Source organism: Aquarana catesbeiana, linkage group LG02 (genome assembly GCF_042186555.1).
Source record: "Aquarana catesbeiana isolate 2022-GZ linkage group LG02, ASM4218655v1, whole genome shotgun sequence".
In the NCBI taxonomy this organism is placed as follows: Eukaryota; Metazoa; Chordata; class Amphibia; order Anura; family Ranidae; genus Aquarana; species Aquarana catesbeiana.
Genome location: NC_133325.1, coordinates 145,171,430 through 145,184,774, shown reverse-complemented (window position 1 = coordinate 145,184,774; position 13,345 = coordinate 145,171,430). Strand labels below are relative to the sequence as shown.

Here is a 13,345-nt window from a genome sequence, read left to right as displayed (position 1 = left end):
GTGTGGTACTTAACTTCAAAGTAATAACATTTTTTTGGGATGGTTGTCAAGTGTTTATATAAAAAAAAAAAAAAAAAAGTTGCAATGCTTCAATTTCTTGCAGCTTTTGTAAGAATGTGGATAAGATTTAAGGGGCTGCACAGAAATGTTTGTCTTATAAGGAAAAGCCAAATGCGTGCCTGGGGGGGGGGGGGGGGGGGGACACATTACTGGCACATGTGCTCTGAAGGAACAGCCACCCATGATCCTTCGGAGCCCTGTGCTGTGACCGGCGGCTCCAGCATGCATGCACAGGAGTGAGATCAACACAGCTCTGGCCAGTCACAGAGTCAGAGTCCACGAACCCAGAAGCAAGAATAGTTAAGATGGAAGCTGGCACACGTGATGACATCACATCGCTGGAAGGATTAGTTCTCCAGCAAGTTTCACATAATGTGCTGGTATTCAATGCATACTAGCACATTATGTCTTTGCAGGTATGGGGGGGGGGAAAAAAAAAAAAAAAAAAAGTCTAGCAGTTTACAGCCGCTTCTCAACATAACTACATTCTGGATACTAGAACAAGTATTTTGCCTGCTTACAGCCATCTTGTAGTCGAGCAGACATCTGTGCTGATAAAAGCAAAAGAAACCACAAAATTTCAGTCCGTCTTTATTTGTTTTCTGAAAAATTCCTGACGTTACAGAACTAAATTGAAATGCCTTTAATAACCCACTCTTTACATTGTGACTTAAATAAAAAAAATTAGGTAACAGGACAAACTTTTATAAAACTAAAATCTTTATCAGCAGGTTTTAACAGCAGAAGAAGAAAACCGAAATTGAGTTAAAATGTCATTTCAATAAAAGAAAAAAAATTCATGAGTGGATGAGGAAAAAGCACGATGAAACTGAAAACTTGCAAACTAGTTAAAACCTGAAAAAAGGCTGTTTGCAGGGCTATGCAGACTGACATGAGCTAAACAGAGGAGATGTTGGAAGTTGCTTAACTGCTTCCCATGCCACCAGCTTCTGAAGAAAGCCTAAAAGAAAAATGAAAACATTATGAAGGCTGAAATCAAAACTTCCAGTGCGTTCTGTTACATAAAGCCTATTCTAAAGAACACATTTAAGCAGCTTGGAAATAATCACATCTAGTTATGCTTGGTGAAAAATGTGAGACGTTTGGCAATGCAAAGTGTCTTACCCTTTGAGGAGTAACTGTTAGGAATGTCCGTTTTGGCTGCCACATGCCATGTACAGAGATACAAGCAAAATCTAAAACTTAAGCGATTACACAAATTACCCCTTGCAGTAGGGCTCCCCCTGTACTACAGTGGTTAAACACTCACCTTTGTCTAAGGTACCATTGAAAATAAGATTTTTGTACTTACCATAAAATTCTCTTGAAGTCTTTAAAGAGGACACAGGAATTTTAGGAATTCTTAAACAGTGGGCTTATACTGCCACCTACAAGAGGCTGGGACACTCGCAATTAGATGTTAAGCCAACCCCTCATAACCCCACCTCCAACCATCATGCTTGGCTTTTGTACTGCTTGCTCATAAAAAACAGACAGTGGCAGGACCCATGTCTTCAAATGGACTTCAAGATGATTTCACAGCAAGTCTTATTCTATGTATAGTCCATTGAGGGACACAGGAATTTTATGAATACTTCAACAGTTAGGACATCCAAAAGCAGTCCACTGAGGAGTGGACAATAGCCACTAGGATCCAACAGATGTGGAAGACCATACTACAATGTAAACAAGGAATCAATGCCTTAAGACTAGATGAACGGGGCTAACCAAATATGAGTATTTCCACAACCAAAGGAGGGTACTTGAGGAGGATCAACCTGGTGGCCCCACACCAACACTGATAACCACAAAGGGGAGGGGAAAGGGCTACATGAAAATTGCTATGAGCTTCAAAGTGAAAGACCTAGAGGATCCTCACCCTAGAAAAAAAAAAAAATGAAAAGTCAGCAGTTACAAATACTTACCTTACCTGTCCAAGGATCCAGGGACAGCGTTCTTTGCCTCCCCAGAATGTTTAGTGTGGGAAAGCAGCTGTGACTCCTTGCAGCTTCACAATTTTCTGCCTCTGAATGGTCCCATAGCCTGCGGGTAAGGGGTGGGGGCCCCCAACTTCCAAAAGTGGGTACCTATCAAAACCAGGAACCTGCTGCCCCATAAAAAATAATGAGTGCCAAAAGCAGAACTTTCTATTTTGGGTGAAGCATATATATTGCAGGGTAAATGGTGGTGTCATACCTTCATGCAAAAGGCCGAGGACATAAGGGGGCTTTTGGCTTTGAGATTTGCAGCTTGAGTGGGAGGTAGACTCTAGTCACCTACAATGTACTACTAGGATGGGGTTCTTCCATCATAACCACAAATCTCCTGCATTGAGGCAGATGCACAGTGCAACCGCCATTAGTATCTGAGACACCTTCTGGTAAAAAGGGAAATCACTGTCAGCAGAGGTTTTTTTGTTTTTTTAATCGGCTGACCTATTAGCTCTTAGCCTTAGAACCATCGGTGGGAACTCTAAAAAGGCAAGATCAATTTGGTGGCATGCCTAAAATGTATGACTGGAGGGTCTACGCTCTACAAACCTTTGGTAATTATATGGAGTTTACTCCTGAAGGGACTGTATTTGAGCAGAACAAAGATCTTGATTTGTAATAGGGACTTCAGGCACATTGGGCAGCACAGGGTTGGGTTAGGAAAGTCAAATCCAAACCACAGCACTACCTGCCTGGAGTTGGCATGTTCTTCCTGTGCAGGTTTTTCCAAGTATTCTACTCTGGTTTCCTTCCACACTTCAAAGACATGTTAGATTAAATGGTTCCTGTCTAAACTGGCCCTAGTAGGTGTATGTATGAATCTAAGTTAGGGTCCTTCTATTCTAAGCTCCTGAGAGGGCAGGGACTGTTGTGAATGTACAATATATACGTAAAGCGCTGTGTAAAATTGTCAGCACTAATTAAAAAAAAAGTTTGGAGAATAAGGCCCACCAGGGTCAAAATGACTGAGCTGTATCCGGATGGGGGTCAAAAACATGCTAGAGCCCCTGGGAGCGAATGGCTCTATTAAATTGGAGCATAGAACCACAAAATACCTGACATAAGTGGCCTTGGGGACACAGGAGTGGTCTTGTGCACACCTGGCGATAGATCCTGATGAGGGACTAGGGGTCCCAGGATCTAGGTTTTGGCCATCTGTTTCTTCTGGATACCAAAAAAAAAAAATCACCCCTAGAAGCAGCAGAGTAATATGGGCTGAGGTCACTCATTGCAGCAAAACAGCCTGTGTGCACGCCTTTAAAGGACACATACAAACTCAAGCAGCTGGTATTGGTGAGGTTTCACAGAGGATGCGATGGAAGGGTCAAGTGAAACTGCGTTTAACCCCTTGGCACCGGCTCCTGCCAGCCCTTTAAGGGTTTAGAATGCCAGGAGGAAGGGCAGTGCTTGTGGCCATGTGACTGCCTGTCACAGTGATCCCATGATCAGGCGCTTTCCATTAGCCGCCAGTCACTGTGCCGGGAAAGCGTTCAGCACAGCTCTATTGCACACAAATATGCGGCCACTCAGCACCAATGTTCGACCACGGAGAGGCCGCATATTTACATGAACTCGGTGCTAACAGGTTAATGGTACCCTAGACAAAACAAGAACAAACCCTTACAGTTCAGGGATGCCCCTCCAAAGCAAGAGTAACTTTGAAATTCCTTCAGAGTTGAGTTTTTATCATTCTGCAGTGGAACTGTGTAGGCAAACCAAATACACATTTACTGCTTTCTTACCCAAAGGATGTGCAATTCGGCCAGCAATTCCTGCGACACATCTTGACAATCAGAAGATCGCTACATCCTTTAGAATACTGCCTCCTGGGTCAGCTCATTTGACAGAGCACAATGCTCTTTCACTGTCCAAGGAACAGGCTGGAGGCAGAGAGGTAACAAAGCTGAAATGCTGAACCAGTCAGACAAATCCTTTGTAAACGTGCATTTAAACTGTTGTGTCCTTTTACCTTGCATGACATTTTAGTGGTTTAAAAAACAGTTTCTATGTATAGATTCCATCTATCCCTGTGCCTGGGGGCAGTGTACCAAATTACATCTGCAGGCTCTTCTACATGCTTAGCAGTGCTCCCAATTATAGTCTATCGCTCTAGTCAGACGTATTAAGACTCCATGGAGCTTTTGACGAGAACAGCATATTTTTTGGTACCTTTTCATTACCTGGCCAACAGAATGATAGCATGGAACCAATTATTTGACACCCATCCGACACCTAGTCTCAATACTCGCATCAATCAAAATTAGTTTTCAATAAAAAGACCCTTTTAACTGGCTTTATGGTAGTTTTCACCAACTCGCCCTCAGATCTTGAATACAGCATCTGCTAACAAAATAAATTTTTAGGAAAAACCTTGACAGAATGGTAATAGTTGTCACCACTATCTTCTTGCCTTAATTGTTAGCTGCTTGTCATACTGAAACTTGTTTAATTCTTTGGTCTAAACAGATACAAGCTAGCAGAATTCTGACACTTCCCTACATGTTGCAGGTCATCAACTCAATATATTAAAGCCAGTGTCAGAGCAGCCAGGCAACTAGCATTTTTTAGGGGGACCCACACAACTTGTGCTAGACTGTATATGTGGCAGAATGGCTCCCCTGGGCGAAACCCTGTACAGGTATGTCCATTCCTTTAGTGGCCACCAGAGGCCCGCTGCGTGTGGCCGGCGGGCGCGCCAGCATGCACAAGCGCCAGCATGGGGATTTGTGTGTGTAAACACAAATCCCTGTGCTGTCAGGGAAGAGGAGCCATATTGTTTGTTCCTACCAAGTAGGAAAAACAATATATGTCTCCTCTCCTAGTTAATCCAACCCCCCCAGTTAGAACACACAATTAACCCCTTGATCGCCCCCTAGTATTGACCCCTTCCCTGCCAGTGACATTTACACAGTAATCAGTGCATTTTTAAAGCACTGATCGCTGTATAAATTCCAATGGTCCCAAAAAAGTGTCAAGTCTCTGATCTGTCCATTGAAATACTGCTAAAAATCGCAGATCACTGCCATTACTAGTAAAAAAAAAAAAAAAAATCATGCCATGAAGCTTTCCCATAGTTTGAAGACACTGACTTTTGCGCAAACCCATCAATATAGGCTTATTGTGATTTTTACCAAAAATATGTAGAACATATATTGGCCTAGATTGACGAAGAAATTTGTTTAAAAAAAAAAAAAAAAATTGGCGATATAGCAAAAAGTAAAAAAAAAAAAAAAAAAAAAAAAAAGTTTTCTTCAAAATTGTCGCTCTTTGTTTATAGCGCGAAAAATAAAAGCCGCAGAGGTGATCAAATACCAAACGAAAGCTCTGTTTGTGGGGAAATAAAAGCATGCAAATTTTGTTTGGGTAAAGAGTTGCATGACCGCACAATTATCAGTTAAAGCGACTCAGTGCCAAATTGTAAAAAGTGCTCTGGTCAGGAAGGGGGTAAAATCTTCCAGGGCTGAACTGATTAAATTGTGTCTATAGCTACAATTTCACCTCAAAATGTCAATAACCATGACTTGAGATCTGTATTACATAGATTTCAGGCAACCCAGAAGGAAAAAAGGCAGGGTGAATCCCAAAAGTAGGAACCAGTGGGTGGTCCTAGGGCTAAAAAGGTGACACTGGGTGGGACTTGAAATCTTGTATACTTTTTGTACATCTTTCAAGGTAAAATGGATTCAAAATATGCCATCAGTAATGAACACATTCTTTAGGTTATTGTGTAGACAGAATGGATACAGGCAATGGCATTCACATGTACTTAACTCCAAATCAGGCTTGTTCTTTTAACAGATCAATGGCATAAGTTAAACCACAGTGAAAAGGAGCGCATGGTAAGGCCAGACTAGGCTCTTCTAAAAAGACTGGATACTGTATGTATTATTGCAAGTGTTTAAGCCAGGATATTCTAAACTTAGCACTGGTGGTAAGTAGACCTGCAATCCTACAATGCTTGAATTGTGCATATACCAAAAACCCTTATGCATATGGTATATTTGGTTATTTGTAAGTATACAAAAGGATATAGCAGCTGACCAGTCCTTAGATGTGGTGGTTGCATTAGTTTTCATTGCTGGGCTAAGAATATTAAAATACACAGAAGACACCCATTTTAATAATAAAAGTCAGTGCCCTGTACACTGGCTGTGAGCTGGACAGAAAGCAACCTTATATTTCTCATATTAAAGGGGATGTAAAGGTAAAATTTTTTTTTTTTTAAATAACAAACATGTTATACTTACCTTCACTGTGCAGCTCGTTCTGCACAGAGTGGCCCCGAACCTGGTCTTCTGGGGTCCCTCGGCGGCTGTTTCAGCTCCTCCCCGCAAGCATTAACCACCTTAATGCGAGCTCCCTCGCATGGTGGTTAGTGCTTGCGGGCACGCTCCCGTGATACAGCCGGCGGCTATAGCCGCTCACTGTATCACTCGGCCCCACCCCCCAGCGCGCCGCGTCATTGGATGTGATTGACAGCAGCGCGAGCCAATGGCTGCGCTGCTTCCAATCCATCCACTGTAGCCAATCAGCGGCCAGGGTGAGCGGAGGAATAGATGTCGGGAACGCGAAGCTGACTTTCGAGGCGTCAGGTAAGTAAAACGGGGGGCTGGGGGCGGAGGTATTGTCAGAAGTTTTTTCACCTTAATGCATAGAATGCATTAAGGTGAAAAAATTTTTACCTTTACAACCCTTTTAACTACCAATCCAACTATCCCCCCTTGTTTGCAACTGAGACAAAGGCAGATAAGTCTGAAGTGTTTTAGTCAGGGTGGTAACCATGGCTCTAGTAGGTGAGTGAAGCTATCCAGAGACAGGTGTATTACAGAATTACCAAATAAAAATGCAGCCACTACATCCAGGGACAAGCCGGCTACAATATATTTGTTGCTTTAAGGATTTTCACGCCCTTGTATCAAGACACCTACATCGATGTAGTCAGTGCTCTTTGCACCATGTACTGAACCTATCATAGTGCCTGAATGTAACCTAATGCAACCACTCAATTTTACTGAAAACAGACTACACTAAGATTTAATGGTTGCCAGAGCTTAAACCTGAAAAAAACATGGCGTACAGTGTAGATAAGGAAAACCTGTAGTTTGAGGTTATAAAGCCAATAATATACTGCTTGTTAAGCTATAGTTTTGCACAAAATGTACCTATATGTTACTGTATGTGATGGGAACTAGCAAAACTAGTGCTCCTCCTAATGTGATTTTTCTAACAATTCAAGCTGTAAACAGAAACCTTGTGAAAATCTGTTACACTAGATAGGGCCTTTGTGAATGCTTGTAGTATTTTCTTAAAAAGCTTAGATTTTTTTCTCATATAAAAGCATTACTGGGCTTAATGAAACCGGCAAATTAAGTGCAAAATGCTATGACTGTAACACCACCTGTGTCAACCAGACTGCTTGCTTTGATGAGATTAGGAAAAAAAATTGGTATGGGTTAACTGTCTTTAGCCCTTGCACTGCAAATATGCCAGTTTCTAAGCATTTCCAACATGCAAACATTTTCCAAAGGAAAGTTGTCAAGACTTAAACATAAAGCCAGTATGGAGACAAGACGTAAAATGATCTTTCTATATAAAAACAAACTAAAACATTGTCAGCAAACCAATGTTGCTTTATTGAAATACAGTGAATGCTAATAGCCAACACTACTGGCAAGGTTTACAGATTCACAAAAAAGGCAAAAAACTACCTTTTTAATTACTTATAAGCCCCAAATATTGCAAACTAATCCACCATCTAGGTGGTACAACTTATGCGTAGCATACTGGGACTTTGATGCAGCAGAATACACAGTCAAATTCAATAAAATAAAAATGCGTAGGTGTGAACAGTTTGAACTAGTCAAACAGACTACTCAATAAGGAGAGAAACGCTGCTTTTCCGATTTCGCTTTAGTATACAGCTGGGTAGCAGAGGCAGGAACAGCAGAGGATGAGGTAGAGGCGGTGGACACAACATTTAGAGCCAGGAGCGGGACGGGTTTCATGTCAAGCAGATTGGAGACACAAGGGACAGTCGAGGGATTAGGGAGGCTGGAAGGTGTTTCCGAGGAAGAGGAGTTGGAGGCGGAGGAAGGTTCACCACCCCCGGCCGTGGAGGTGTTCACCAGAGAAGGGGCAGCGTTGGAAGAGGAAGGGGTGGAGGATTGAGAGATGCTGAGAAGGTCAGGGGTCGTGACGCTCTGGGAGGAGGAAGGTTTAGCAGTTTCTAGACTGTAACAGAGGAGAAAAGAAAAGGGAACAAAAACAAAAACGGGTGGGTGGGAGGGTAGGTACAAAACGAAGGAGTACAGGAGGATAACAATGGAAGCGGAGAGCAAGCAGAACTATATATCAAGCACAAAGTCTACCACTATAGTTACAAATGCCACCCAACTAGTGTCACTTCTGTTTTACAACCACCAAAAAGTGGTCAGACAGATAAGACATTAAAATTAGTTTCCCTTTAAATATGACTCCTACAATGCAAGCTGCAGTAAAATACCACTAGAGTTTTGAAATGGCCCCCCACAAATATGTTGCACTGCTCAGTTTTATTCAATGGCTGGTAAAGGTTTATTACAGACTTCAGGGCTGACTAAGCTAGAAACCTCTTCTGAATACTCAGCTTTACAAAAGGACACCAAATATAAGTGTAAAGAAAAAAAATCTGGTCAACCAACCATTTCCTTATAATCCCAATATCCACAGGTAATGTTTTCCCTGTGGGCTCTCCGTTTTCCTGTGTTTGGTGTTGATTTGCCTTCCAGTATCCTCTTAGCATTTAAACCTGGGGTAGCCCCTTTGGAATGTACCATACATGCAAGGAATGGAAATTTTACACATCAAAAAAAGCCAAGGCTTAATGGAAGGCAAATCTAGAGACAGTAGACATGCAAATAGCCCATTACTATATGGATCATAAAAACACAAGTACCCAAACAATAATGGTTTCCAAATCTTTATAATACAGAAGTTTGCTCCGGAAAGAACCATATAACAGATCTGGAAAACATGTAGTGACTGGGGAGGACACTTGGAAATTACTAAACTTATCAAAATACTTGTTCTGTTAAGATTTCAAAGTCTTACCTGACATTGATAAGGTACTGGGCCAAACTAATGCTGGCTGTGGACCCAGTAATTGTAACCTGACGATCAGTGGAACCTTCAACAGGGTTAGCAATCTTAATCTGTGCTCCAGACATCTGACGAATCTCATTTATTTTAGCTCCTTGACGTCCAATGATGCAACCGATCAGCTGTAAGAGAAAACCCTCATTAACTTTATCTTAAATTTCTTATCCTTTTTAATTACCAACATCCAAGTTACATACTAGGACAAATAGTGTTTAGATTTCAATAAAAGCCTAAATACCCATTTCGTTTGAATCCCCCCCCCCCCCAATGCAGTGGAGCTGTATGGGTTAAAGGGTTTGTAACCCTACATGAATTTCTGCCAGCCCCTCTTATGCCCCATTCACACCTCAGCGTTTTGTAGCTTGAAGCTCCAAAATGCTGGAAGGAAAAAAAAAAAAAACAAACAAAACAAAACACTATTCTATATGGACATCTCCATTCCAAAATGCCTGAAGCTCAATTTGTGCGTTTTTCTGCTTTACACTGGTGACATTTTAACCCGTACAAAAATTGGGTAAAAAAACACATGGCAAAAACATGCGACTTTCTGCCTGAAAACTATACGCTCAGGTGTGAATGCAGCCTAAAGCTTCTATCCTGCGCTGTCATTGTTTATTAGAAACAAAGCCTCCAAATACTTTTTTTGTGAGGCATATTCAGGCCGGTCACGTGACTCTGATATTCCAATCCAGGGCTACAGCAGGAGGAACAAGCTCTCCGACGTCAGCCGGAAGTCACGTGACCACTGAGGTGGCCGCTCGGCTCCTCGCACTGTAGCCCTGGATCGGAGTATCAGAGCGGCCGGGAGTCACGTGACTGGCCTGAAGATAACAATGACAGAGCAGGATGGAAGCTTGATAGAGGGGCTGACAGCGATTTTTAAACATTTAAGTATTTTATTATGACAAGATCAGACAGGTATTTCAGTTTCAAGAGGGGCAGGTTACACAGCACAAGCACTGTTTAACCGGCTATAAGGGAACACGATTTTTTCCTTTTTTTAGGGTTACTAACACTTTAACTGCTGGTTTTTGTCCAGGGGTGAGGAGAGCAGATATACTTGCCTAATCTGCCATTCCCTGCTGCTCCTGCACATGGACTGTTCCTGACCTAATCACAGCCATAGATCAGCTCTGGATGGGAGGATAGCAGGAACAGTCCATGGGGGGGGGGGGGGGGGGGGCAGGAGTGTGCTAGGAGCTTATGTGTTATGAGAGGATTTTAGTTAAGCATGCAGATTGGCGCTTTTGTCTGGGGGAGGGGATTTTTTTGCTGACAATGCTCATACATCTTTGGGGGGAGGGGGGGGGGGGCCCTCACAATTAGGCATGTGTGCCCTGGGCTCTAAGTGACTTTGTCCCAGCATTGGGCAAGTATAGCCTTTCGTTGTAACCTGGGACAAAACTAGCAGTTAACTCATGCAGTGTGAAGTACTGCTTTAATGGAAACATTAGCTTATCTGATAAAATGTGCAGGAAATGAAGGAAAACCTCCCCAAATAGGACACAGATGGCAAAAAACTGACGGTGGTTATAATCCTCCCTTACTCTATCCAAAATTTTTAAAAGTTTGCATATAGTTCTAGTATTGAAGACCCCACCAAGGGATTCTTATATGAGTAGGTCAAACTGACTTTTGTGGCCTTTGAATGGAATCTCATTAACCTAAGGCTTTACAAGTATCTACTTTGGCATTACAAATAGTTATTTTCCTCAAACTAAATGGCACCAGTGTTTATCTTACAACATGGTATTGGTTTAGAACTATACCCTGTTGACCTCAAGCCTGCACAAGTTTATAAACTTACATCATTTGGAATGGTGAGTTCGTGGGAAGTTGTCTGAGCTGAAGCATCAATACCTCCTGCAAATAAAGTAGAAGTATTAAATCATAGCCAAAAAACAACCTGGACAAAGCTGCTTCAAGCTTTTAAAGCAGAGCTTAGCTATGCATAAAACAAAGATGTGGTTCATCTGCTCAATGGAGAAAGTAATACAAGATTAAAGTTCTCCCTTTGGGAAGGTTAAATCATTCACAAACTTTATCAATACAATTTATGCTGGACATGTAGTGTAGAACCAATTCCCTGCCACAGCGAGGAACAGAAGGTGGATGGAGAAATCAGTTTTCCATTCAGCCCAAGGTGAAGGAGAATGGGATGCCTTTTTGAAGAGAAACATTTTTGCTCACAGTAATAATCCGGCTGGTTCAGCAAGACCCAGCTGAGATTTGAGTCATCTATAGGCAGCCTTGGTTATGCTAAAGTCGATCCGTCATTCGTCTTCAGTACAACATGTCTTTCTTTCCCTGCCAGCAGCTATAGCCCCCAGCAGTGGTCACTGTGTTCTGCTGGCAGGGAAGGTGCCCAGCTGGCAGAACACAATAGTGCTACAGGAGGGATTCCCCCTAAACACTGACTGTTGATGGGGGCATTGAGCAATTTTCTGCTATAGTGTATGAAGTCTTGCTCTCCTCTCTAGCACACCTGTGCAGCAACTACCAAAATCTCTTGCATCAGCCACAGGGAACAATAAGTCACCCCCCCCATTAGGAGACAGTGCACAGGTCTAGTGACCGGCCTCTATACTGAAGCTCTGGATCAAGAGTACAAAATTTTCTCTCTCTCAATACCTGGAAGCACTGGGTATATTGTGCCAGAGAGCGCTGAGAAGGAGAGGGGCAGGGCCCAATACAGGCAAAGTGGTTCTTTAACCACTTAAGCCCTGGACCATTTGGCTGCCCAAAGACCAGAGCACTATTTGCGATTCAGCACGGCGTCACTTTAACTGACAATTGCACGGTCGTGCGACCTGGCTCCCAAACAAAATGGACGTCCTTTTTTCCCCACAAATAGAGCTTTTTGGTGGTATTTGACCACCTCTGCTGTTTTTATTTTTTGCGCTATAAACAAAAAAAGCGCTATAAGCTTTTATTGATTGGTTTGCGCAAAAGTTATAGCGTGTACAAAATAGGTGATAGTTTTATGGCATTATTAATTTTATTTTACTAGTAATGGTGGCGATCAGCGTTTTTTTCGTGACTGGCGGACAGATCGGACACTTTTGGTGCGATTTTGGGACCACATTTATACAGCGATCAGTGCAATTAAAAATGCATCAATTACTGTGTAAATGTGACTGGCAGTGAAGGGGTTAACCACTAGGTGGCATTGTAGGGGTTAAGTGTCCTCGGGAGTGATTCTGTGGGGGGGGGGGGGGGCCTGTGTGTGACGACACCAATCACCGTTCTTAATTACAGGAAGCTGTGATCAGTGTCCTGTCACTAGGAAGAACGGGAAAATGCTTGTTTAAAATCAGCATTTCCCAGTTCTCCCTCAGTGAGACGATTGCGGGTATCCCCGCGGACTACGGGTCCGCGGGACCCGCGATCTCACTCACGGAGGTTGCGGCGGGCACGCGCTGCCGCTCACCTGCAAACCACTTCTTTAAGGGCAACGTACAGGTACGTTAATCTGCCAGTACATGCCCTTCTGTCGACCTATATCGGCGTGAGCCGGTCGGCAAACGGTAAAATGCTGAGGTTTATAGCGGAGTTCCAGCCATTAAAAGTAAGCAGCTAAAAAAGTGTAGCTGACTTAAAACACGTGTCCCACGATCCAGCCACCCAAAGCCTTGGTTCTCCCCCCGCATAACTAGTGTGGGCACCCGGCTATGACAGCTTGCGGCTTCACAGCTGAGTGTGCACCCTGAATGGCCGAGCAATCTGAGACCTGTGACATGTCCCAGAAGATTACAGGGAGGGAGGGGGAGAGAGAACTTCTGTTAAAGTCGCCTAGGCGGCAGAAGTGGGAAATGGGTGTGTCGGGGTTAGGAGTCAAATGTACCAAATGTGGCATGTGAGGGGGTTAGGAGTCCTTAAAGCAGGTGGAACTCTGGTAAGGTAAGGGCTGAAGGAGACAGCAGTATGCCCAAAAGGACTTGCATCAACTGTCAAATGAAGAAATGCTCAGGGACTGTAAGTGGTCAGAACAAGCAAGAGCACTTTTTCCCCCTTCAGAGCTTTATAATCACAGGCTTCAAAGAGAAGCAACACATTACAATTTGTCGCCCAGCAGTCATTCTCCACGATTTAAGACTATTTTGTTGGCTGAAACTAATATGCACAAGAGAAGAGTATTTTTCTTCAATACACAAGTT

General features: G+C 43.0%; 1 protein-coding gene across 8 annotated transcripts in view; it reads right to left on the bottom strand.

The window, feature by feature from the left end:
* Positions 1–635: 635 nt before the first annotated feature.
* Positions 636–13,345, bottom strand: part of PCBP2 (poly(rC) binding protein 2) — a 52,214-nt gene continuing 39,504 nt past the window's right edge. For 5 of the 8 annotated variants that reach the window (XM_073613591.1, XM_073613590.1, XM_073613592.1 and 2 more), the window contains 3 exons: positions 10,996–11,051; positions 9,141–9,310; positions 7,661–8,282 (listed from right to left, as the gene is read on the bottom strand). In XM_073613591.1, the coding sequence (XP_073469692.1) occupies positions 7,925–8,282; positions 9,141–9,310; positions 10,996–11,051 (584 nt within the window). In that variant the 3' untranslated portion in view covers positions 7,661–7,924. Of the gene's footprint in view, positions 1,022–3,793; positions 3,932–7,660; positions 8,283–9,140; positions 9,311–10,995; positions 11,052–13,345 lie in introns of those variants that run through there. The other 3 variants (XM_073613596.1, XM_073613597.1, XR_012241508.1) reach the window with 2 other exon arrangements.